The sequence below is a fragment of the Pristis pectinata genome, chromosome 3 (genome assembly GCF_009764475.1).
Source record: "Pristis pectinata isolate sPriPec2 chromosome 3, sPriPec2.1.pri, whole genome shotgun sequence".
NCBI lineage: Eukaryota > Metazoa > Chordata > Chondrichthyes > Rhinopristiformes > Pristidae > Pristis > Pristis pectinata.
The window spans coordinates 4,106,595-4,132,684 of NC_067407.1; the positions used below are offsets into that span (position 1 = coordinate 4,106,595).

Sequence of the window (26,090 nt, forward strand, 5' to 3'; positions counted from 1 at the left end):
TCTCATTCCGATCAACAGACACATTGCCATTCTCCAAGAGAAATGTCCAGCTGGTACCATCCTAGTTATGACAAGGTATGTCAACTAAATAATGCATTTTCCAGTTGCCACTATAATTTTGCCAAACAAAAATAACTATTATTATTTTGGAATAGATTTAGAAGATAAATGTTTAAAATGATGCATTTGGGATCTTAAAATTATTTGTAAGTTGAATAGTTTATGTCAATTTTTTTTCCCCAAATTTAGGGAAATGAGAGGTGATCTTATAGAGATGGAAAAACCATGAGGGGCATAGATAGGGTGAATGCACAAAGTCTTTTTCCCAGCGTTGGGGAATCAAGAACTAGAGGACATAGGTTTAAGGTGAGAGGGGAAAGATTTAATAAGATCTAAGGGGTAACTTGCTCGCCCAGTGGGTGGTCAGTATATGGAACGAGCTGCCGGAGGACGTGGTTGAGGCAGGGACATTAACAACATTTAAGAGCATTGGGACAGGTGCATGGATAGGAGAAAATTAGAGGGATATGGACCAAACACAGGCAAATGGGACACGGGTCAGGAAGGTATCCTGGTGGGCATGGACTAATTTCTGTGCTGTATGACTCTATCGTTTGGTCTGTATTGTGTTGTCTTGGTGCAGACATTTGCATGTGTATAATTAGGCCTTGTGCGTTTCAATTTTTATTTTTGGTTCACTTTCAGGGAGATTTTTTGACTTTTATTTGCGTTTTGCAAAATTGGGTATTTCTGGTTCTTAAAAGAAGTTTCGATCACGAGATTAAACAACTTTCGATCTTTGTAAAGCTGAATTAATTTGAGTAATAACACATTCAACGTCACCTTAAGATACAAATCTGCTGCTGTATGAAAGAGCACTACATCTTGTGCTGCCTGTGAGGGCAGAATCGAGGCTTTCAAATGAGAATTGGACGAGAATTTGAGAGAGACTAATCTGCGGGGTTATGGGCAATGAGATTAATGGGATCGGTCTTCATGGTCAAAGTGAAAGTTGTGTTTATTGTCAGATGCACAAGTCGATGTGTGCACAGGTGCAATGAAACACTTACTTGCAGCAGCATCACAGGCACAGAGCATCAGATAAGCAGCATTCACAAGAAAAACATAAATTAAACCCAATTTTTACAAGAAGGAACACAATTAGAATGAAAAAGAACAAAGTCCATTTCAATGCAAAGTGATCAAGGTGGTCACACTGCTAAACTGCAGTGATCAGGGTTGTGTCAGTTGGTTCAAGAACCGAATGGTTGAAGGGAAGTAGCTGTTCCTGAACCTAGTGGTGTGGGACTTCAGGCTTCTGTACCTCCTGCCCGACGGTAGCTGCGAGAAGGTGGCACGGCCCGGATGGTGGGGATCCTAGATGGTGAATGTTGCCTTCTTGAGACAGCACCTCCTGTAGATACTCCCAATGGTGGGGAGGGATGCGCCTGTGATGTATTGGGCTTCGAAGACCTTGCGTTGAATCAAGGGGATGAATGGCCTGTTTTTCAACAATAACATTTTGATTCTATGGCAAGAACATCCCACAAGCAAATGGCATTGATCAGTGGTCTATAACCACATCTTAAAAGCAGAATTTTCAAAGCAAAATGAAGGGAAGGATAATTTCTGCAGGGTTGACGTTTATTGCTGGTGATGATTATGGAAAAGCTCAAGAACAATTTTTCCAAGTGTGCCTTTGGGGGTGCTTTCTCAATTGTAATAGTGATCGTAAATTGCAAACAACCCTAGCCCAGTGTGCATCTGTGGGCTGAAGCCCACAGTAAAACCTGGACAGGTAAGTGGAGCTGGCTCAGCGGTGTGGGGCCGATCGAGCCTTGCAGGGTCGGAAGGGGTTCTCCCCCACACCAGGTGTCAAAGAAGTGTGAGGAAATGTCCTGCCTGTGGCCTGCTACGGTCTTGTAGCTAACCAAGACCCTGAGAAGTTTGTGGAAATGGGGGAGAAAAGTTGGGGCAAATTAATTCTTGTGGGGGAGCCTGAATTTTGACTTTAAATGACGGACAATTCAGCTAGGGTGAAGGACGAGCAGGACTGGGTATAAAACAGGATGTGTAAAGGGGGATAGAAAGCTCCCTGCTACTTGCTGGATACGAGGACTCACACAACTCACGCAACTCACCATCGTCACAGCTACACTCTGAACCCAGCCCAGTCCCATCAGGCAAACCAGCCTCCCCTCCACTGACTCCGTCCACACTTCCCGCTGCCTCGGGAGAGCCGCTGACATAATCTTGGACGTCTCCCACCCCGGTCATTCTCCCCTCTCCGATCGGGCAGGAGATACCAAAGATTGAGAGCAGGTACCACCAGGCTCAAGGACAGTCTCTATCCCGTTGTTATAGACTCTTGAACGGACCATAAGACATAGGAGCAGAATTAGGCCATTCAGCCCATCGAGTCTGCTCCACCATTCGATCATGGCTGTTTTTGTTTTGTCTCAACCCCACTCTCCCACCATCTCCCCATAACCCTTAACCACAATCAAAAACCTACCAATCTCTGCCTTAAATACACCCAATGACTTGGCCTCCACAGCCCTCTGTGGCAATGAATTCCACAGATTCACCACCCTCTGGCTGAAGGAATTTCTCCTCAACTCAGTTCTAAAGTGACATCCCTTTATTCTGAGGCTGTGCCCTCGGATCCTGGACTCTCCCACTGATGGAAACATCCACGTCCACTCTATACAGACCTTCCAGTATCTGGTAGGTTTCATTGTGATCCCCCCTCATCTTTCAGAATCCCATCGAGTACAGGCCCAGGGGCATCAAGTGCTCCTCATACATCAAGCCTTTCATTTCAGGGATCATTCTTCTGAACCCTCTCCAGGGCCACACATCTTTCCTTAAATACAGGGCCCAAAATTGCTCACAATATTTCAAGTGTAGTCTGATCGAAACCTTATAAAGCCTCAGCAGTACATCCTTGCTTTTATGTTCTAGTCCTCTTAAAATGAATGTCATATGCTAAAGGTGAACTCTTGTTCTTCCAATCTACCTCATCGTAGCCCTTGCACCTTATTGTCTGCCTGCACGGCACTTTCTCTGTAACCGTAACACTTTATTCTGCATTCGACCCTGATGCCTCAATGTACTTATGTTTTGGAATGAGCTGTATGGACGGCATGCAAAACAAAGTTTTTCACTGTACCTCAGTACGTGTGACAATCATAAACCAATTGACCAATTATCAGGCAGAACAATATTTTTTACACAGAGGGTGGTGCATATACGGAACGAGCTGCCAGAGGCAGGTGCAATAACAACATTTAGAAGACACTTGGACAGGTGCAACAGAATAAAATGGGGAAAGACTTCTGTCTACATAGAAATTTTCCTTTTTACTATCTGGACCTGGATGCACTTGCGTATGGCATGATCTGTCTGGATGGCACGCAAGCAAATATTTTCACCCTATCGCAGTACATGTGACAATAATAAACCTATCTCACCAATCCCTTGGTGGCCTCAGCTTTCACCAGAACACCAAGCCACCCTTGAAGTGTTGCATTGGTGAGGGCTTGTTTGGGATTTGTGAGTGACTGGTTGGTGTGGAGGTAGCTTGGACAGAAGCAGCACCCCCACTTCAGTATATAGGTTCCAACAGCTGCCGGTGCGGGTTCCTGTGAGGAAACTATCATAAGTTCAGCTGCAGTGGAGTGATGATCACAGCCACAGTTATTGGCCGATTCCCTTCCTTGTAAGGAGCTCCCAGCTCTTCCTGATGAAAGACATGTGGCTTTAGGAGCATAAGGTATCCCCAAATGCTCCACAGGATATAAATCATGAGGTGTATCAAATCATGAGGGGCGTAGACAGGGTGAAAGCATACAGTCTTTTACCCAGGGTTGGGGAATCAAGAACTAGAGGGAATAGGTTTGAAGTGAGAGGGGAAAGATTTGATAGGAACTTGAGGAGTAATATTTTTTACACAGAGGGTGGTGCACATATGGAACGAGCTGCCAGAGGCAGGTGCAATAACAACATTTAAAAGACACTTGGACAGGTGCATGGATAGGAAAGGTTTGGAGGGATTATGGGCCAAATCCTCTTCCATCAGGCAGAAGATACAGGAGCCTGAGGGCACGTACCACCAGACTTAAGGACAGCTTCTATCCCACTGTGATAAGACTATTGAACGGTTCCCTTATACGATGAGATGGACTCTGACCTCACGATCTACCTTGTTGTGAACTTGCACCTTATTGCACTGCACTTTCTCTGTAGCTGTGACACTTTACTCTGTACTGTTATTGTTTTTACCTGTACAACCTCAATGCACTCTGTACTAACCCGATGTAACTGCTCTGTGTAATGAATTGACCTGTACGATCGGTATGCAAGACAAGTTTTTCACTGTACCTTGGTACAAGTGACAATAATAAACCAATACCAAATGCAGGCAAATGGGACTAGTTTGGATGGGCATCTTGGTTGGCATGGACCAGATGGGCCGAAGGTCCTGTTTCTGTGCTGTACGTCGCTATGACTCTATGAATGAGATTTGGGCACTGTTGGGAGTGCAGCGTCGCTGCATAATCTGCCCATGTGGTTTGGATGTGATTTCCACCGCTGGTGGGTGCCTTGTTACACAGTGGAAGTGAAGCAACATGGCCAGACTGAAGTAATGGCATTTCAGCTGAGTCAGGCTGATCACTAACCTCAGTGCTGAGCAATCCAATTAGAAGGTAGTTGACTGGCCTCTTAAATGAATGCAAAATGCCTGCCCTTCAAGGACTACAGACCTCTCACCAGCTCACCCTGGACGCAAGACTCCAGTGGGACATCTTTTACTGAGTTACTCACAGGGTTGGGGAGACGTGGCAGAGGTTTAATATTTTGTTGCAACAAAATGTCAACAGGGATTGGTGAGGGGAGATGTGAACGGACTCGGGGGCTAGTGAGAGAAGGTCAACAATGGAGATTAATCATTTACAGACCAGTGAGTACATACAGCAGGGAGAAATTGGAACCCAGGACACTCAAAGGCGAGCACTCACGTGAGCCTGAGATACATCTGTCTTTCTGTTGGCTATGTAGAACAGTCCATATTCCAAACCTCTCTGGTACCCCTCCCCAACTCGCTTTCTGTTACTTCAACAACTGCACTGGGGCTGCTTCCTGCACCCTTGCAGAACTCATCAATTTTATCATCTTCGCTACTAACTGACTGGCCCTTAAATTCACTTGGACTATTTCTGACACCTCTCTCTCTCTTCCCTGGATCTCTCTGCCTCCATCTCAGGAGACAATCTACCCACAGATATTCACTATAAACCCACTGACTCCCACAGCTACCTAGACTACACCTCTTCCCACCCTGTCGCTTGTAAGGACACCATCCCCTTCTCCCAGTTTCTCTGCCACATCTGCTCTCAAGACAAGATTTCTTTATTAGTCACATGTACATCGAAACACACAGTGAAATGCATCTTTTGCGTGGAGTGTTCTGGGGGCAGCCCGCAAGTGTCGCCACGCTTCCGGCGCCAACATAGCATGCCCACAACTTCCTAACCCGTATGTCTTTGGAATGTGGGAGGAAACCGGAGCACCCGGAGGAAACCCATGCAGACACGGGGAGAACGTACAAACTCCTTACAGACAGCGATCGGAATTAAACCCGAGTCGCTGGCGCTGTAATAGCGTTGTGCTAACCGCTACACCACCGTGCCTGCCCCTTTCCATTCCAGAACATCTGAAGTGTCCTGTGTTTTCAGGAATCATGGCTTCCCTTCTACTGTAGTTGACCTAAGCCACGACCAAAGAAGCTCACCAGCGCCTCTACTTCCTCAGAAGGATAAAGAAATTTGGTTTGTCCCCTTTGACTCTCATCAACTTTTACAGATGCACCATAGAAAGCATCCTATCTGGATGTATCACGGCTTGGTACGGCAACTGGTCTGCCCGGGACCGTAAAAAAATGCAGAGAGTTGTGGACACAGCCCAGTGCATCATGGACACCAGCCTCCCTCCTTGGACTCTGTCTTTACCTGACGTTGTCTTGGTGAAGCAGCCAGCATAATCAAAGACCCCACCCACCCGGGACATTCTCTCTTCTCTCCTCTTCCATCAGGTAGAAGATACAGGAGCCTGAGGACACGTACCACCAGACTTAAGAACAGCTTCTACCCCACTGTGATAAGACTATTGAATGGTTCCCTTATACAATGAGATGGACTCTGACCTCACGATCTACCTTGTTGTGACCTTGCACCTTATTGCACTGCACCTTCTCTGTAGCTGTGACATTTTACTCTGTACTGTTATTGTTTTTACCTGTACTACATCAATGCACTCTGTACTAACCCCATGGAACTGCACTTTGTAATGAATTGACCTGTACGATCGGTATGCAAGACAAGTTTTTCACTGTACCTCGGTACAAGTGACAATAATAAACCAATACCAATACCATATACCTTCAACCACATTCAAAGGTGAACTGGATGGATATATGGCAGGAAAGGGGGAGGTAAGTCTGATTATCACGTCAAGGTTTCCTGATGTTATGTCCTGTTCCAGCGCAGTATGTCTACATGGGGTAGGTTATGGGCTTCAGATCTCTAGTCCAGAGATCTAATAGGGAAGTGTATTGTGAGCCTGGCTACATGCTGAATTAAATACCATTCTCTGCTCATTATTTATCTTGGGAGGTGCCTCTCATTCACATCCAAATTCCTGATGGGCAGTCTCAGCAGTTGCGTCCACAGTGATTCTCCCGAACATCCACAGATGAGCTGTAGACAGTATCCAGATGGTTGCATCTCAGCCTGGGACGGCAACTGCTCTGCTCTGGACCGACGGAACCTGCAGAGAGCGGTAAACACTGCCCAGTCCGTCACAGGTGCCTCACTTCCCTCCATCCAGTCCCTCCTCACCGTGCGTTGCTTCAGGAAGGCTGACAGTATCGTCAAGGGTGCCTGACACCCCGGCCGTTCCCTGTTCTCGCTTCTACCTTCTGGGAAAAGATACAGGAGCTTGAAAGCCCCTACGTCCAGAACAGCTTCTTCCCCACTGCTGTCAGACTCCTGAACCTATACCTCTGTCACATCCCCTTCCCGGTGGGGCTGCCACGGTCTCGAACCCTTAATTCTGCCTCTTCTGTTACTGTCACTTCAGCATTTCTAGTTGCACTACCTCAGTTTGCACGACTTTACTTTGCACCGGTCTGTTGTTTTTGCACCTTGTCGCTGAACATACCATTGTATTTATTATTACCCTGTACACCGTTTACTCCGTGAGCTTCAACGAGCAAGGAATTTCATTGCACCCTGGTGTATGTGACAATAAGACCACAAGATATAGGAGCAGAATTAGGCCATTCAGCCCATCGAGTCTGCTCCACCATTCAGTCATGGCTGATTTTTTTTCAACCCCATTCTCCCCCCTTATCCCTGTAACCCTTATCCCCCTCACCAATCAAGAACCTATCAACCTCTGCCTTAAACACACCCAATGACTTGGCCTCCACAGCCCTCCGTGGCAATGAATTCCACAGATTCACTGCCCTCTGGCTGAAGAAATTCCTCCTCATCTCTGTTTTAAAGGGACGTCCCCTTATTCTGAGGCTGTGCCCTCGGATCCTGGACTCTCCCACTGATGGAAACATCCTCTCCACGTCCACTCTATCAGGCCTTTCAATATTCAGTAAGTTTCAATGAGATCCCCCCTCATCCTCCTGAGCTCCATCGAGTACAGGCCCAGAGGCATCAAACGTTCCTCATATGTTAAGTCTTTTCCTTCCCTTGTGAACCTCCTCTGGACCCTCTCCAGGGCCAGCACATCTTTCCTTAGATATGGGGCCCAAAATTGCTCACAATATTCCAAGTGCGGTCTGACCAATGCCTTATAAAACCTCAGCAGTACACCCTTGCTTTTATATTGTAGTCCTCTCAAAGTGAATGCTAACATTGCATTTGCCTTGCTTACTACTGACTCAACCTGCAAGTTAACCTGAAGGGAATTCTGAACTGAGATTCCCATATCCCTTTGCAATGACAAAAATCAAGACAATAAACTGATCTGAACTTGAATCTTTTTTCGAACGGCAGCTTAGAGCCTAGTGTTCAAACTCTGATGGATGATCCACAATGGATTCCAAGATCATCTCCAGTCAGTCTTGCCCCACCTCTCAGCAGATATTGTCTGAACCAGTCGAGTGTTTCCAGTAATTACTGTCTGTTGGATTTGATCCAGTTATATTTCCTTCCGGTCTGCAGGGAGGTGTGGAATTTGTCTGTACGGGGTACGGGAAAGACGTGGTGAAGGTGCTGACTGTCAGGAGAGAGGGAAAGTATCATTACATCAAAGAGATTGAAGCTAATGTCCAACTGACGCTGAAGTCACTGAAGGATTACATGCATGGAGACAATTCCGATATCATTCCCACCGACACCATGAAAAACACCATTCATGCCTTGGCGAAGCTCAGAGGGGTGAGTACGGACAGAACCTCCTGCTTGCCAGTCTTGTGCCTGTTGTGGGTGAGTGATCCGTCTTTTTCCCATGGGGAAGTGTTAGAGGCAGATACAACTACGGTATTGAAAAGGTACATGGATCGGAAAGGTTTAGAAGGATATGGGCCAAACACGGGCAAATGAGACGACCTTAGTTAGCCAACTGGGTGGTGAACGCTGGCCTTCGTCGGTCAGGACATTGAGTATAGGAGTTGGGATGTTGTAATTATCTAAGATGTTGGAGGGGCCACACTTGGAGCACTGTGCACAGTTTTGGTCACCCTGTTATAGGAAAGATGTTATTAAACTAGAAAGAGTGCAGAAAAGATTTACCAGGACGTTGCCTGGACTTGGGGGCCTGAGTTACAAGGAGAGGTTGTGTAGACTGGGACTTTATTCCCTGGAACGTAGGAGATTGAGGGGTGACCTGATGGAGGTGTATAAGATCATGAGGGGCGTAGACAGGGTGAAAGCACACTGTCTTTTTCCCAGGGAGGGGGTGCTAAAAACAAGAGGGGAGAGGTTTAAGATCAGAGGCGAGAGATTTAAAAGGGACATCAGGGGCAGCTTCTTCACGCAAAGGGTGATGCATAATTGGAATGAGCTGCCAGAAATAGTGGTTGAGGCGGGCACATTAGCAACATTTAAAAGCCATCTAGATAAGTCCATGGATAGGAGAGGTTTAGAGGGCTATGGGCCAAACCTGGGCAGATGGGACTAGCTCGCTGGGCAACACAGTCGGCATGGACGAGTTGGGCCAAAGGGCCTGTTTCCGTGCTGTATGACTCTATGACTCTATCTCTGGGCTGTGTGGAGAATTGTTTTCACTGAGGAAAGAGGTGGTTTGTCTGTAACAGAGAAACAATCAAGGAATTGGACAGGCACTTGGGAGAGAATAATTTTCTGGACTGTGGGGAAAAAATGAGGGAATGGAAGTGACTTAATTGCGCTACAAGGAACTGGTACAAGCTGATGGGCTGAATGGCCTCTTGTCCCAACAGTCTTGTGATTCAATGATCCGTGCTGTGGGACACCGGTGATGTCAGCACCAATGCCAGGGCTGACGTAGAGTCTCCAAGAAATGGGTCCTCACGGAGGGTGGTGAACCTGTGGCATTCTCTGCCACAGAGGGGTGTGGAGGACAGGTCACTGGGAGAGTACGAGATTTAAAGAGGAAGTTTATATATTTTGGAAGATTGGGTAGTTGAGGGCTAGGGAGACCTGGCACAAAAGAGGAGATGAGACCTGGAGCAGATCGGTCATTGAATGGTGGGTCAGGCTTGATGGGCTGAGTGGCTTCCTCATAGACTCAACACGGAAACAGACCCTTCAGCCCATCAAGTCCACACCGACCATCAACCACCCATTTACAGTGATCCTACATTAATCCCACATTCCCATCAACTCCCTCACCTACACACCAGGGACAATTCACCGTGAACAATTAACCTACCAACTGCTGCTCCTGTGTTCTGATGATACCACCGAGGAGACATGTCTGGTGACCAATGAAGTGAGAGGAGGGAGGCAAGAACCTCAATGGTGGAGCCTCTAGAAGTCCATAAGATATAGGAGCAGAATTAGGCCATTTGGCCCAGCGAGTCTGCTCCTTCAACCAGATATAGCAACCCTACAGTCATAGAGCTATACCGCACAGAAACAGGCCCTTCCATGCCAACCAGGTTGCCTACCTGAGCTAGTCCCATTTGCCTGCGTTTGGCCCATATCCCTCTAAACCTTTCCTATCCATGCACCTGTCCAAATATTGCTTAAACCCTGTAATTGTCCCCGCCTCTACCATTTCCTCTGGCAGCTCGTTCCGTATACCCACCACCCTCTGCGTGGAAAAAGTTGCCTCTCAGGTCCTCTTTGACATCTTTCTCCTCTCAGTTTAAACCTGTGCCCTCTAGTTTTAGACTCCCCTACCCCGAGGAAAAGACTGTGACCACTCACTTATCTATGCCCCTCATGATTTTATAAACCTCTATAAGATCACCCCTCAGCCTCCAATGCTCCAGAGGAAAAAAAAGACCTTTCAGCAGTGCCTTCAGTTAGATTTTTGTTGGTTATTCATCGTCTCCATCAGATGCCCATCCACTCTTTCAATTCTTGTTGCAAATGCCCAGTGTTAAACTTTATGCCCAGTTAGAGCTTATCAAGTCCAACGGTGTCACGTCTGAAGTGTGCAGGATGTAATGCCCAGCCTGTCTCAGGCAAACTCCGATGTTTATAGATGTACCACGGAAAGCATCCTATCTGGATGCACCACGGCTTGGTACGGCAACTGCTCTGCCCAAGACCACAAGAAGCTGCAGAGAGTTGTAGACACAGCCCAGTCCATCAGAGAAACCTCCATGGACTCTTGTCTACACTTCCTGCTACTGCAGGAAAGCAGCCAACATAATCAAAGACCCCACCCACCCCGAACATTCTCTCTTCTCCCCCCTCCCATCAGGCAGAAGATACAAAGGCTTGAAAACACGTACCACCAGGCTCAAGGACAGCTTCTATCCTGGTGTTATAAGGCTATAGAATGGATCTCTTGTACGATAAAGATGAACTCTTGACTTCATGGTCTACCTCATCATGGCTCTTGCAGCTTATTGTCTGCCTGAATTGCACTTCCTCGGTAACTGTAACACTTTATTCTGCATTCTGTTATTGCTTTTCCCTTTGTACTACCTCGATGTACTGATGGTTTGCAATGATCTGTATGGATTGCATCCAAAACATAGTTTTTCACTGTATCTGGGTACATGTGACAATAGAACAATTACCAATTATCAGGGACAACAGAATGAAATGAGGAAAGACTTCTGTGTACATTGAAATGTTCTGTCTTGTCAGATTCGAACCATTGAAGAATTTGCACTGGATATTTGCAACCATTTCCTGACATCCTTTCCTCACGTTTCTCGGGCCAAGGTCTACATTAAGGAAATACCCTGGAGACGTCTACAGAAAGTAAGGACTTGGGGTGACAGGTCAGAAACACTGACGATGCACTGTAATCTCATCTGCTGCTCATCTCTTTCCTGCCCATGTTCCTGCTTCTGTATCCCCATCAAATCTTTTCACATTCCTCCATGGCCTTCCTCCCCTCTACCTCTGTAACTTCTGTGGTTCCCTGTTCCGGTCTAATGTAGGTACCTAATTTTGGTTGTCCACCACGTACCTTAGAGTCACAAAGCAATACAGCACAGATACAGGCCCTTTGGCCCAACCAGTCCATGCCAACTTCCTGCATTCAACCCATATCACTCCAAGCCCTGCCCCTGATATGTTGGCGCCGAAATCATGGTGACACTTGCGGGCTGCCCCCAGAACACTTTACACAAAGATGCATTTCACTGTGTGTTTCGATGTACATGTGACTAATAAATATATCTTATCTTATCCATGTACCTATCCAAGTGCTCTGCCGCTTCAGAGAAATCAACCCAAGTTTGTCCAACTCTCCTTATAGCTCCTGCCCACTAATCCAGGCAGCATCCTGGTGAACCTCTTCTGCACCCTCTCCAAAGCCTCCACATCCTTCCTGTAATGGAGCGACCAGAATTGAGCCCAATACCTCAGATGCAGCCTAACCAAGTTTTACAAAGCTGCAACATAACTTCCCGACTCTCGAAATCAATGCGTCGTCTAATAAATGCAAGCGTGGCAGACACCTTCTTTACTGCCCTGTCAACCTGTGCAGCCACTTTCAGGGAGCTATGGACTGGGATTTCTATGATGACATTAAACCCAGTGGAGTGCAGCCAACAGCCCTCAGTCACCAGCAGACCAGAGCTAATGCAGGTTTGTCCTCCCCACAGGAAGGCCAGGAGCACGTGCACGCCTTCATTCACTGCGGAGAAGCCACCCGCTTCTGTGAGGTTGAGGTGCTCCAGAACGGTAAGTTTCTGCTCCCAGATCTCCTCACACTGGAGGTCACTGTCCTCTTCTCCCAGCTCTGCAGTAGGCGGGTGTGCTGCTGTCCTTGATGGGAAGGGAAGCTGTCAGCATAACCCGGGCAATGCTGTAATGCCAGACCCACAGGACCAAATCAATGCTGAATGGCCTCAGTGAACGATTAATAAATACGGCCGATTCACAAGAAGCGTGGCACAGAATCATCAGCTCGATCGCGGTAAAGATCTGCACATCACGACCTAGCCTGTGTGACTGGAAAGCTGAACATTGGGACATGAGTCATAGAGACCCATAGCACGGAAACAGGCCCTTCAGCCCAACTGGTCCATGCTGACCAAGATCCCCATCTAAGCTAGTCCTGCATTTGGCCCATCTCCCTCTGAACCTTTCCTATCCACTTCCCTGTCCAAATGTCTTTTAACCAATATAATTGTACCTGCCTCAACCACTTCCTCTGGCAGCTCGTTCCATATACTCACCATCCTCTGCATGAAGAAGTCGCCACTCAGGTCCCTTTTAAATCTCTCCCTTCTCACCTTAAACCTAATGCCGTCTGGTTTTTGATTCCCTTCCTCTGGGAAAAAGACAGAGTGCAGTCACCCATCTATGCCCCTCATGACTTCATACACTTTTATAAAATCACCTCTCAGTCTCCCACACTCCAAGCCTGCCCAACCTCTCTCCATAACTCAGTCCCGCAAGTCCTGGCAACATTCCCGTGAATCTCCTCTGCACTCTTTTCAGCTTAATGGCATCTTTCCTACAGCAGGCTGACCACAATACTCCAGCTGCGGTCTCACCGACGTCTTGTACAAGTGTAACATGATGTCCCAACTCCTGTATTCAGTGCCCTGACTGATGAAGGCCAGTGTGCTAAACACCTTCTTCACCACTCTGTCTACTTGTGACTCCACTTTCAGGGAACCATATACTTGTACACTCAGGTCCCTCTTTTCTACAACAGTCCCCAGGGCCCTACCGATAGCCAAGGCCACTGCGTACAAACTGTTACAAGTTCAAGTTCAAGTTACTTTATTGTCAGTCACCCATATGCTATAAAAACACATTGAGGAACGAAATGTCATTTCCCCCAGACTCACACAACAGAGGACATACATAGAACAGAGGACATACAATAAACACAGACAAAAAAAGTGTGCAAGTACAAACAGTGCAAAAACGGTATATACAGAATACAATTTAGCGCAGGGTTAGTGCAAATCCGAGTTGGACGAAGAAAATACAGAACTCAGTGTGTTGCACTAATTGTATAAATATGTTCGGCAGCAGCCAAAGTTCTTATACACCGTTGTTCAAAACAGGGCTTTTGACACGGCATTTGTTTGAAACTGGCTCCAAGGTATTCAGGAGCCTGACAGCCTGGGGGAAAAACTGTTGTACAGTCTAGTAGTTCTGGCCCGGATGCTCTGGTACTGCTTGCCAGACGGCAGTGGTCCCTGGTCAGACCCCACTTGGAGTATTCTGCTCAGTTCTGGTCGCCTCACTACAGGAAAGATGTGGAAGCCATAGAGAGGATGCAGAGGACATTTACAAGGATGCTGCCTGGGAGGCGGAGCATGCCTTATGAAAGCAGGTTGAGGGAACTCGGCCTTTTCTCCTTGGAGAGACGGAGGATGAGGGGGGACCTGATAGAGGTGTATAAGATGATGAGAGGCATTGATAGGGTAGATAAAGGTTTTTCCCCAGGGCTGAATTGGTGGCCACAAGAGGACATAGGTTTAAGGTGCTGGAGAGTAGGTACAGAGGAGATGTCAGGGGTAAGTTTTTTACTCAGAGAGTGGTGAGTGTGTGGAATGGCCTGCCGGAAATGGTGGTGGAGGCTGATATGATAGGGTCTTTCGAGAGACTGTTAGATAGGTATATGGAGCTTAGAAAAATAGAGGGCTATGGGTAAGCCTAGTAATTTCTAGGGTAGGGACATGTTCGGCACAGCTTTGAAGGGCCTGAATTGTGCTGTAATTGTTCTATGTTCTATGCTCTAAATAGGTCGTGGGAGGGATGAGAAGGGTCATCTATGATTCTGCAGGCCTTATGGGTGCATCATCTGTCGTAGATGTCCAGGATGGAGGGAAGAGGGACTATACTTACAACGTTTGCTCGTGGTTGGTTTGCAGTGCCGCCAGTGATTCATTCTGGAATCAGGGACATGCAGGTCCTGAAGACAACTCAATCTGGGTTCGAGGGCTTCCGAAAGGACCGCTTCACCACCCTGCCTGAAGTGAGGGACAGAATCTTCTCCACTGTTGTGTACGCCAAATGGCGTTACCACACATCAAGAGCAATCAACTTTGATGCTGCCTGGTATGTCTATGTAACCACAGCGCCTTTGTTGGCAGGGTCTTTTAGGGGTGAGTTTCCTTGTGTCATTTCCCCAAACCACCCTGCCACTGGGAGCAGGAATCCGTGTTTAGACCAGGAACTGTGCAGAGCACTGCAAGGGACAAGGGGAGGTTTCAGAATCAGAATCAGGTTTATTATCACTGACATATGTCGTGAAATGTGTTGTTTTGCGGCAACAGTACAGTGCAAGACATAAAAATTACTGTAAGTTACAAAAATAAATAAATAGTCCAAAAGAGGAATAACGAGGTAGTGTTCATGGGTTCATAGACCGTTCAGAAATCTGATGGCGGAGGGGAAGAAGCTGTTCCTGAAACATTGGGTGTGGGTCTTCAGGCTCCTGTACCTCCTCCCCGATAGTAGTAATGAGAAGAGGGCATGTCCTGGGATGTTGAGGGTCCTTAGTGATGGACGTCACCTTCTTGAGGAACCACCTCTTGAAGATGTCCTCAATGGTGAGAGATTCTTGTCTTATTTCCTCAGTAAAGCAGCCAACGTAATCAAAGACCCCTCCCACCCCAGACATTCTCTCTTCTCCCCCCTCCCATTGGGTAGAAGATACAAAAGCCTGAAAGCACGTACCACCAGGCTCAAGGACGGCTTCTATTCTGCTGTTATAAGACTACTGAACAGTTCCCTTGTACTTTAAGGTAGACTCTTGACCTCACAATCTCCCTTGTTATGAACTTGCGCCTTATTGTCTGCCTGCACTGCACTTCCCTGTAGCTGTGACGCTTTCTCTGTATTCTGTTATTGTTTTTTACCCTGTACTACCTCAATGCACTGTGTAATGAATTGATCTCTACGAAGATTATGCAAGACAAGTTTTTCACTGTATCTCGGTACAAGTGACAATAATAAACCAATACCAACTCTCATGAGCTCAGTCGATTGAGGGTTTGACTTCAATTTTAATCAATGTTCCATTTAACCAAACTTTTGATGAAAGGTTATCGACTTGGAATGTTAACTCTGCTTCTCTCCACAGATGCTGCCTGGCCCACTGAGTGTTTTCTGGTTTTATTTTGGATTTCCTGCATCTGCAGAATCCTGTGCTCAGACTAAACCCAATTCCCTCAGTCTTGATCATGTGACCTTTTGGATTCCACACTAGCCCCTCCCTATCATCTCACTTCTCCCACCAGCTCGGAAGTAATGGACTGCCCCGGCCCTGTACAGTAACTGAGAGGGAGAGGAGGGCAGGCACGGTAGTGTAGCGGTTAGCGTAACGCTATTACAGCGCCAGCAACCCAGGTTCAATTCCAGCCACTGTCTGTAAGGAGTTTGTACGTTCTCCCCGTGTCTGCGTGGGTTTCCTCCGGGTGCTCCGGTTTCCTCCCACATTCCAAAGACGTACAGGTTAGGAAGTTGTGGGCATGCTATGTTGGCGCTGGAAGCGTGGCGACACTTGTGGGCTGCCCCCAGAACACTCTACGCAAAAGATGCATTTCACTGTGCGTTTTAATGTACATGTGACTAATAAAGATATCTTATCAACAGCAAGAGACAGCAGCTATCTCTGTTATAGGCTCTGTGTTGGCGATACCTTCTTGTCTGTTTCCACACCCCAGCACATGATCCCTGCAGGAAACTTTGTATTTAATGTACCCATCATCAACATAAATGGAATTGAGGAAATTCCTGCCCACCATGCCTTAACCTGTGAGGATCCTGCCCTTTCATCCGACTGAGTGCCACTGGGGACCATGCAGCTTCTGAGAGGGGAGGGGCATCAGGAGGAAAACTGATGAAGGAGGTTTAACTGAGTTTATCATTTCTCTTAGGAATTCCGTGAAGGATTCTATCCTTGAGGTATTTGCCGGTCCCTACGATTCTGGTACCTATTCCCCGTCTGTCCAGAACTCTCTCTACGAAGCTCAGTGTCTCAGCTTGAGCAAGGTTCCAGAGGTCAGTACTTGGTCTGCCATGAATCCCTGCCTTCCCAGTCAATCGGGACCAATCTTTCAGTCACTTATCTTCCTGTACTTTGGATCATCCCACTCCCAATAGACAACCATCCCCCAACCAACACTTACCAACTCTCCTGCATCCCCCACAACTTTCCTTCTTCTCTGAGGAATTCTGTATGAAGGTTATAAGAGTAACCCCATTGCTGATGAGTTGTATTCTGTCTTCACCATGTTCCACTCACCCATCCCCTGGTCAATGACCTTACCCACGCTATTGCAGCCTTTTATTCATCACTTAGCTTCGAGTTTACTTGTACTAGTGAAATACAAGTTAGCCCTCGTATCCTGCTCCAATTACACTGAAGAATTTAGACCTCCACGGTCAGTCATTTAGAGAATACTCTCAGAGAGATACAACAATGAAACAGGCTCTTCGGCCCACAGAGTCTGTTCCGACCATCACCCACCCATTAATACATTAATCCCATTTTATTCTCAGAATCAGGTTTATTATCACTGAATTATGAGGTGAAATGTGTGGTTTTGCGGCAGCAGTACAGTGCAAAGATATAAAATTACTATAAATTACAAAGATAAATAAATAGTGCAAAAAGTAATAAATACATACTCCCCGCATTCTCATCAACTCCTCCCAGATTCTACCCCTCACCCACAAACCAGGGGCAATTAACCCACAAACCTGCATGTCATTGGGATGTGGGAGGGAACTGGAGCATCCACGTGGTCACAGGGAGAACGTGCAAACTCCACACAGTGTGCTGCTCATTGTCCTACATCATGTATCTTGACTGCATCATAAGGGTGTTAACCCTGAACGACGTCACTCAATAAAGGTCCATCAGTCTCAGGTTTGAAACTTTTAGCTGAATACCCAGCCGCAGTAGTTCTGTGGGGACGGGGGTGGAGAAGGTTCCAGGGTCCTGCTGCTCCTTGGTGTGCCCCAAGTGGCCGTGTTCTCTCCTCAATGATTCATCCCACAGAACAAATAACAAGTGTCCTCACTCAAGCAACGAGTGTTTCAACTAATCGGGCAGCACAATGGCACAGCGAGTAGAGCCACTGCCTCACAGTTCCAGAGACCCGGGTTCGATCCCGGCCTCTGCTGCTGTCTGTGTGGAGTTTGCATGTTCTCCCTGTGACCGCGTGGGTTTCCCCTGGGTGCTCCGGTTTCCTCCCCCATTCCAAAGATGTGGGGGTTGGTAGATTAATTGGCCGCTGTAAATTGCCCCTAGTGTGTAGGTGAGGGGTGGAATCTGGGGGGAGTTGAAGGGCAGGCACAGTAATGTAGCGGTTAGTGTAATGCTATTACAGCGCCAGCGACCTTGGTTCAATTCCGGCCACTGTCTGTAAGGAGTTTGTACGTTCTCCCTGTGTCTGCGTGGGTTTCCTCTGGGTGCTCCGGTTTCCTCCCACATTCCAAAGGCGTATGGGTTAGGAAGTTGTGGGCATGCTATGTTGGCGCCGGAAGCGTGGTGACACTTGTGGGCTGCCCCTAGAACACTTTAAGCAAAAGATGCATTTCACTGTGTGTTTCGATGAATGTGTGACTAATAAAGATATCTTAAATCTGAATGTGGGTAGAATAAAATAGGATTATTCATGGAAGCCATAGAGTCATACAGCACGGAAACAGGCCCTTCAGCCCAACTGGTCTATGCTGACCAAGATTCCCACCTAAGCCAGTCCCATTTTCCCACATTTAACCCATAACCTTCTAAACCTTTCCTATCCATGTACCTGTCCAAGTACCTTTTAAATGTTGTTAATGTACCTGCCTCAACCACTTCCTCTGGCAGCTCGTTCCATAGACTGACCATCCCCTGGATGAAAAAGTTGCCCTCGGGTTCCTATTAAATCTCTCCCCTCTCACCTCAAACCTATGTCCTCTGGTTACTGATTCCCTAACCCTGTGCATTTCACCCTATCAATGCCCCTCATAATTTTATACACCTCTAAACATCACACCTCATTCTCCTATGCAAATATGAATAAAGTCCCAACCTGCTCAACCTCTCTCCAAACTCAGTCCCTCGAGTCCCAGCAACATCCTTGTAAATCTCCTCTGCGCTCTTTCCAGCTTAATGGCATCTTTCATATAACAGGGTGACCAAAACTGAACACATTATTCCAAATGCGGCCTCACCAGTGACTTGTACAACTGCAACATAACATCCCAACTTCTGTACTCCGTGCCCTGACTGATGAAGGCCACTGTGCCAAAAGTCTACCTGTGACACCACTTGTACCTAAGTCCCAGATCCCTCTGTCCTCCAACACTCCCCAAGGCCTACCGTTCTACACTGGTGTCAGACTAGTGTAAAAATGAGTGCTTGATGGCTAGTGTGGACTCGATGGTCCGAAGGGCCTGTTTCTGTGCTGTATCACTCTATGACCAAATTGGTAAATTGGTTTATTATTGTCGTATGTACCGAGGTACAGGGAAAAACCTTGTTTTGCATGCCATCCGTACAGATCATTTCATCACATCAGTGCACTGAGGTAGTACAAGGGAAAACAATAACAGAATGCAGAATAAAGTGTTACAGTTACAGAGAAAGTGCAGTGCAGGCAGACAATAAAGTGCAAGGTCATAACAAGGTAGATTGTGTAGTCAAGAGTCCATCTTATCGTACTAGGGGACTGTTCAATAGTCTTATAACAGCGGGATAGAAGCTGTCCTTGAGCCTGGTGGTACGTGCTTTCAGACTTTTGTATCTTCTGCCCGATGGGAGGGGGGAGAAGAGAGAATGTCCAGGGCAGGTGGGGTCTTTGATTATGTTGGCTGCTTTACCGAGGAAATAAGATAAGAAAGGCAAAAACATCGGAGTTATTTTAAATAAAATTGGATTCCATGATGAAAGAGTGAATGTACTGCAGGGCTGACTCCTCAGTCTGAATAAAAAGGGGACCTTTGATAACATTACGCTCTGTGTTTGATCCCCTCCCCACTCCACTTTCACATCTAAACAGGAACCCAACCTCACTCCGGAACCCAACCTCACTCCGGAACCCAACCTCACTCCGGAACCCAACCTCACTCTGGAACCCAACCTCACTCCGAAGTTGGACTTACCGGTTCCTGGCAGAAAAGGGGAAATGATGAGGAAGAACAGAAGTCAGAACATCAGAATGTCCTGATGCAGGGTTTCGATCCGAAACGTCGACAATTCCTTTCCTCCCACAGTTGCTGCTCAACCCGCTGAGTTCCTCCGGCAGATTGCTTGTTGTTAGCAGAATTCAATTGAGTGGAAGAGCGAGATGCATCTTAGACCAGACCTACAGACCTTGCCACCAAGGGTTTATGTATTAGATTGTAAGACAATAACAAGGGCGGCACTGTAGTGTAGCGGTTAGCATAACACTATTACAGCGCCAGTGACCCGGGTTCAATTCTGGCCGCTGTCTGTAAGGAGTTTGTACGTTCTCCCCGTGTCTGCATGGGTTTCCTCCGGGTGCTCCGGTTTCCTCCCACATTCCAAAGACGTACGGGTTAGGAAGCTGTGGGCGCCGGAAGCGTGGCAACACTTGCGGGCTGCCCCCAGAACACTACGCAAAAGATGCATTTCACGGTGTGTTTCGATGTACATGTGACTAATAAATAAATATCTTAAAAATATCTTAAAAAGATAGTGATGAGATTGATGGAAATTGTCCGAGCCCCAGAATTTCCCTGGAATTCCTCCTTACATCCATCAGCTGTTTCATCAGGGACTTCAGAGGGTTAAAGCTGGGCTTCTTTGCAGAGTTCAATAGCACTTGCAATGCTTCCCCAGCCCGTGAACCTCGGGCTGGGCTCCAGAGGCAGATAAAATCCAGGCCCTGCAAGTATCAGTTCCTACAAGGGGGGAGCTTAACCACTTCCCCCTGATGTTATGATTGCAATGGGCAGGACCTCAATGACCAGCCCCGAGCTGTGGTTATTGGACAGCTACTTTCAATGGGTCACCTCCTCGTGCCCAAGGTTCACCAAGAGCTGGTGACCAGCCAGTCCATCAGCTGACTACACTTCCTCAGAATGCAAAAACAAGAAGGAACAACATAGCTCCGGCAACATGAGGGTGTTGGAGGAGCTGCAGGACTTGAGTTATAAGGAGGGACTGGATAGGCTGGGGCTTTTTTCCTTGCAGCGAAGGAGGGGTGACCTTGTAGAGGTTTATAAAATCATGAGGGGCATAGATAAGGTGGATGGTCTAGAATTGGGGAGTCTAGATATCTTTATTAGTCACATGTACATTGAAACACACAGTGAAATGCATCTTTTTGCGTAGAGGGCTCTGGGGGCAGCCCGCAAGTGTCGCCACGCTTCCAGCGCCAACATAGCATGTCCACAACTTCCTAACCCATACGTCTTGGAATGTGGGAGGAAACCGGAGCACCCGGAGGAAACCCACGCAGACACGGGGAGAACGTACAAACTCCTTACAGACAGCGGCCGGGATTGAACCCAGGTCGTTGGTGCTGTAATAGCGTTACTCTAGCCACTACACTACCGTGCCTGTCTAAAACTAGAGGGCATAGGTTTAAGGTGAGAGGGGAAAGGTTTAAAGGGGCAAGTTTTTCCACACAGAGGGTGGTGGGGATATGGAACGAGCTGCCGGAGGAAGTGGCAGAGGCGGGTACAATTACAACGTTTAGAAGACATTTGGACAAGTACGTGGATAGGAAAGGTTTAGAGGGATACAGGTCAAACGCGGGTAACTGGGACTAGCTCAGGTAGACAGGTTGGTCAGCATGGATGAGTTGGGCCGAAGGGCCTGTTTTTGTGCTGTATAACTCTGACTCTATAACTTTCCGATCAGCCTTGTGGAGCTCACTTGATGGTCTGACAATTAAATTCATTGCCCTGCATAACCTTGAGCTGTACAGAGCATAGGCTGGTGCTCAGTTCATGGATCTTACCAACTTACTTATCATCAGGTCCCTGCTAGCTCCCCAGCAGAGCAATCCCATTGGTTCCATTCCCCCTCTCCTTCTTTCCCTGTAACCCTCCAACTTATTCTCTCTCGTCCATCATCTCCCCTTTGAGACTTTTGCTAGTGAACAGCACTAGAACATAGAACGCTACATACAGCACAGCACAGGCCCTTCGGCCCACAATGTTGTGCCGACATTTTATCCTGCTCTAAGATCTATCTAACCCTTCCCTCCCACATAGCCCTCCATTTCTCCATCATTCATGTGTCTATGTAAGAGTCTCTTAAATGTCCCTAATGTATCTGCCCCCACCACCTCTGCCGGCAGTGCGTTCCACACACCCACTACTCTCTGTGTAAAAACATCTCTGACATCCCCCTTATACCTTCCTCCAATCACCTTAAAATTATGTCCCCTCATGTTAGCCATTGTTGCCCTGGGAGAAAGTCTCTGACTGTCCACTCGATCTATGCCTCTTATCATCTTGTACACCTCTATCAAGTCCCCTCTCATCCCTCCTTCTCTCCAAAGAGAAAAGCCCGAGCTCACTCCTCATAAGACATAAGGGAGAATTAACAGTGGCCAATTAACCCAGCAGCATGCCTCTGGGCTGTGGGAGGAAACCACAGCACATTTGGGAAAGCCACACATGGGAGACACAGACGGTGCCAGAGGTCAGGACTGGGCCCCCAGCACTGACTGCTGCACCACTGTGCTTAGAGGTTGGTGGTCCATGCCTGGTCCAGGGCAAAGATCCAAGGATATGCTCGAATTTTTCCTGAAACATTGCAACTCCTGAGAATCTCTGACCCTTGACTGCACAGTAGAGTGGGCGCATTCAGGATGGTTTTCAGAGCCTCGGGTCTGAGCATCAGGGGCACTGAGTCCTGTGTAAGCACCACCTCACAAACTCCCTGCCCACCTCCAGCCCCCTCCCCACCCACAGGACTGATGGGAATGCTCTGAGAACCAGCGGAGACCTGATGGGCCAAAGGGCCTCCTGTGTCGCAGGAAGTACAAAACTAAACGTAGCTAAGTTGTAATCCCAAATTGGAATTGTTTGGAAGGAGGATGAAAATAATGATAAAAATAGCTTCATGACATAGTTATTATGAAAAAAAACTTTTTTAAATGGAGGTTAACAAAATCTGGGCATTGTAGGTGTCCCGAGTGTCAGGAAGCAGATTTCAGAACTCTCAGTGGATGCATATTTAAGCGCCATAACACACTATGTTTAGTCTAGGAAGATAGACTGCCAGCTATAACACTTATCTTTGTGTGTGTCTGTTTTTCAGATGGAAGAGATTGAAGTGGTTATGCCAAATAAGCATTACTTCACAATCGATATGACAAGGTTTGGGATTCCAGAAAATAATGAGGTGAGTTCGACATGTTCTGTGGGAAAGAAGAGAGCTAGATTCATGAAGAAAGCATCAAGCTCACTTCACCCATCAAATTCGTACAGACTCCTTAAAGTCAGACCCTGTGGTCTTAAGGAAAGAGTCTGGGTGCAACTTAACTTCAACATAGCTTGGTACATTGTACGCGGTTGTGTAAAAAAACATTGTGGTAAAAGCAGTGTGCCATCTGAGAGACCTCAGTAGTATAAATTAAATCTAGCACATAAAATAACATTGCAATAAGATTGCAACAGCTACAAATTTCAAAACAGCAGATAGAGTCCTATGACTTAAACTGTCTTACGTTGAGACTGCAGATGCTGGAATCTAGATGAAAAACACGATGGTGCTGGAGGAACTCAGCAGGCCAGGCAGCATCCGTGGAGAGAAGCAGGCGGTCAACGTTTCGGGTCAGGACCCTGCTTCAGGACATGGTAGTGTAGCGATTAGCATAACAGTGTTCCAGCGACAGTGACCTGGGTTCCATTCCGGCCGCTGTCTGTAAGGGGTTTGTACGTTCTCCCCGTGTCTGCGTGGGTTTCCTCCAGGTGCTCCGGTTTCCTCCCACATTCCAAAGACGTACGGGTTAGGAAGTTGTGGGCGTGCTATGTTGGCGCCGGAAGCAGGGCGACACTTGCGGGCTGCCCCCAGAACACTCTAAGCAAAAGATGCATTTCACTGTGTGTTTTGATGTACATGTGACTAATAAAGAGATCTTATCTTAAGATAGGAAAAGGGGAAGCCCAATATATAGGAGGGAAAAGCAGAGCCGTGATAGGTGGACAAAAGAGGGGAGGCGGGGTGGGCACAGGGTGGCGATGGGTAGGTGCAGGTAAGAGATCGTGATAGACAGAGCAAGGAAGGTGGAACCAAGTCTGAGTGAACACGTGGTCGAGGAGCTGGAGAGCAGAGCAGATCACAGAGGGGGAGCAGTAAGAGAGGGACTCACGAAACTCCCGTCGAAGAGAGGAAGAAAACTTCTTCAAAGTGGGCATCCTTGAAGAGACTTCGCAGTGGAGCAGTAATGCTAAGCCATGTGACCTTCTGCTCTGCTTTTCCCTCCTATATATTGGGCTTCCCCTTTTCCTATCTTCAGTCCTGAAGAAGGGTCCTGATCCAAAATATTGACCGCCGCCTTTCTCCAAGGATGCTACCTGGTCTGCTGAATTCCTCCAGCATCACACTGGCTTACGTTGAGTACAATAGACTGCAGATGTTGGAAATATGAAATAAAAACAGAAAGCGCCATGAACACTCAGGAGGCCAAACAGCATCTGTGGAGAGAGAAACAGGGTTAACATTTGAGTCAGAATCAGAATCGGATTTATTACCACTGACTTAGATGACATGGTTTGTTGTTTTGTGGCAGCAGCACAGTGCAAAGACATAAAATTACTATATATTACAAAAATAAATAGTGCAAAAAGAAGGAACAACGAGGTAATGCTGATGTGATTGTGGACCGTTCAGAAACCTGACGACGGAGGGCAAAGATGATGTCAAAGATCTTTTATCAGTTCCGATATTGACCCAAAACATCAGCTCTTGTTTCTCCATCCAAGATGCTGCCTGACCTGCTGAGTGTTTCCAATATTGAGAGGAATTAGGATGTGGCAAAGCACATTGATGAAGGTGGAGCAGTGGATGTGGTGTACATGGATTTTAGTAAGGCATTTGATAAGGTTCCTCATGGAAGGTTCATTCAGAAAGTCAGGAGGCATAGGATCCAGGGAAACTTGGCTGTGTGGATTCAGAATTGACTCGCCCATAGAAGAGAGGGTGGTGGTAGATGGCGCGTGTTCTGCCTGGAGGTTGATGACCAGTGGTGTTCCGCAGGGATCTGTTCTGGGACCCCTGCTCTTTGTGATCTTTATAAATGACTTGGATGAGGACTTAGCCGTGTGGAAGAACAGAGAAATCTTGGGGTCCATGTCCATAGATCCCTCAAGGTTGCCACACAGGTCGATAGGATTGTTAAGAAGGTGTATGGCATGTTGGCCTTCATTAGTCGGGGTACTGAGTTCAAGAGCCGCCAGGTAACATTGCAGTTCTATAAAACTCTGGTTAGACCACACTTGGAGTATTGTGTTCAGTTCTGGTCACCTCATTGTAGGAAGGATGTGGAAGCTTTAGAGAGGGTGCAGAGGAGATTTACCAGGATGCTGCCTGGATTGGAGACCATGTCTTATGAGGATAGGTTCAGTGAGCTAGGGCTTTTCTCTTTGGAGAGAAGGAGGATGAGAGGTGACTTGATAGAGGTGTACAAGATGATAAGAGGCATAGATCGAGTGGACAGAGACTTTTTCCCAGGGCGAAAATGGCCAACACAAGGGGGCATGATTATAAAGTGATTGGAGGAAGGTATAAGGGAGATGTCAGAGGTAAGTTTTTTTACACAGAAAGTGGTGGGTGTGTGGAACGCACTGCCGGCAGAGGTTGTGGGGGCAGATACATTAGGGACATTTAAGAGACTCTTAGACAGACACATGAATGATAGAAAAATAGGGGGCTTATGTGGGAGGGAGGGGTTAGATAGATCTTAGAGCAGGATAAAATGTCAGCATAACATTGTGGGCCAAAGGGCCTGTAGTGTTCTATGTTCTATAATTCTGTGAATGCCTGAATTCTAATGGTCGACGTTTCGGGTTGAGACCCTTCATCAGGAGTGCGTCTCAACCTAAAATGTTGACTGTTAATTTCCCTCCATAGATGCTGCCTGACCTGCTGAGTTCCTCCAGCACTTTGTGTGTGTGGCTCCAGATTCCTGCATCTGCAGAATCTCCTGTATGACTAGTTCTAATAGTGATGTCTGTAATTTACCTCATTTAGGTTCTGCTGCCCACAGACAATCCATATGGGAATATTACAGGAACTGTGCGGAGGAGAGTTGCATCCAAGCTGTAGTAATGCCTTACTGGAGACAGTGCTAATCATGAGCACAGCAAGAGGAAACCTGATGCAGCAGTGTGGTTCAAGTCGTTCAAAATAAATGAACAAATCCCACTTGGAACAAAATAAATGCAGTCGAAATGTAAAGCTTGATCGTTGAAGGTTATAGGCTAAAATTTCACTAAAGTGTCATTTCCCATGCTTCA

The 26,090-nt window shown here is 47.1% G+C and overlaps 1 protein-coding gene across 1 annotated transcript; it reads left to right on the top strand.

Moving 5' to 3' along the window:
- Window positions 1-26,090, top strand: uox (urate oxidase). The gene is made up of 8 exons (XM_052010678.1): window positions 1-75; window positions 8,241-8,456; window positions 11,325-11,441; window positions 12,293-12,371; window positions 14,525-14,711; window positions 16,535-16,658; window positions 22,891-22,974; window positions 25,825-26,090. The coding sequence occupies exons 1-8, from the start codon at window positions 43-45 to the stop codon at window positions 25,897-25,899; spliced, it is 915 nt and encodes a 304-aa protein (XP_051866638.1). The 5' UTR covers window positions 1-42; the 3' UTR covers window positions 25,900-26,090.

Bases quoted from the DNA above. Each gene is read 5' to 3' on its own strand.
- uox (XM_052010678.1), top strand. From the start codon at position 43: ATGTCCAGCTGGTACCATCCTAGTTATGACAAG. The intron at 11,442-12,292 runs GTAAGGACTTGG...TCCTCCCCACAG, and splicing joins CCTGGAGACGTCTACAGAAA to GAAGGCCAGGAGCACGTGCA. The intron at 12,372-14,524 runs GTAAGTTTCTGC...GTTGGTTTGCAG, and splicing joins GGTTGAGGTGCTCCAGAACG to TGCCGCCAGTGATTCATTCT.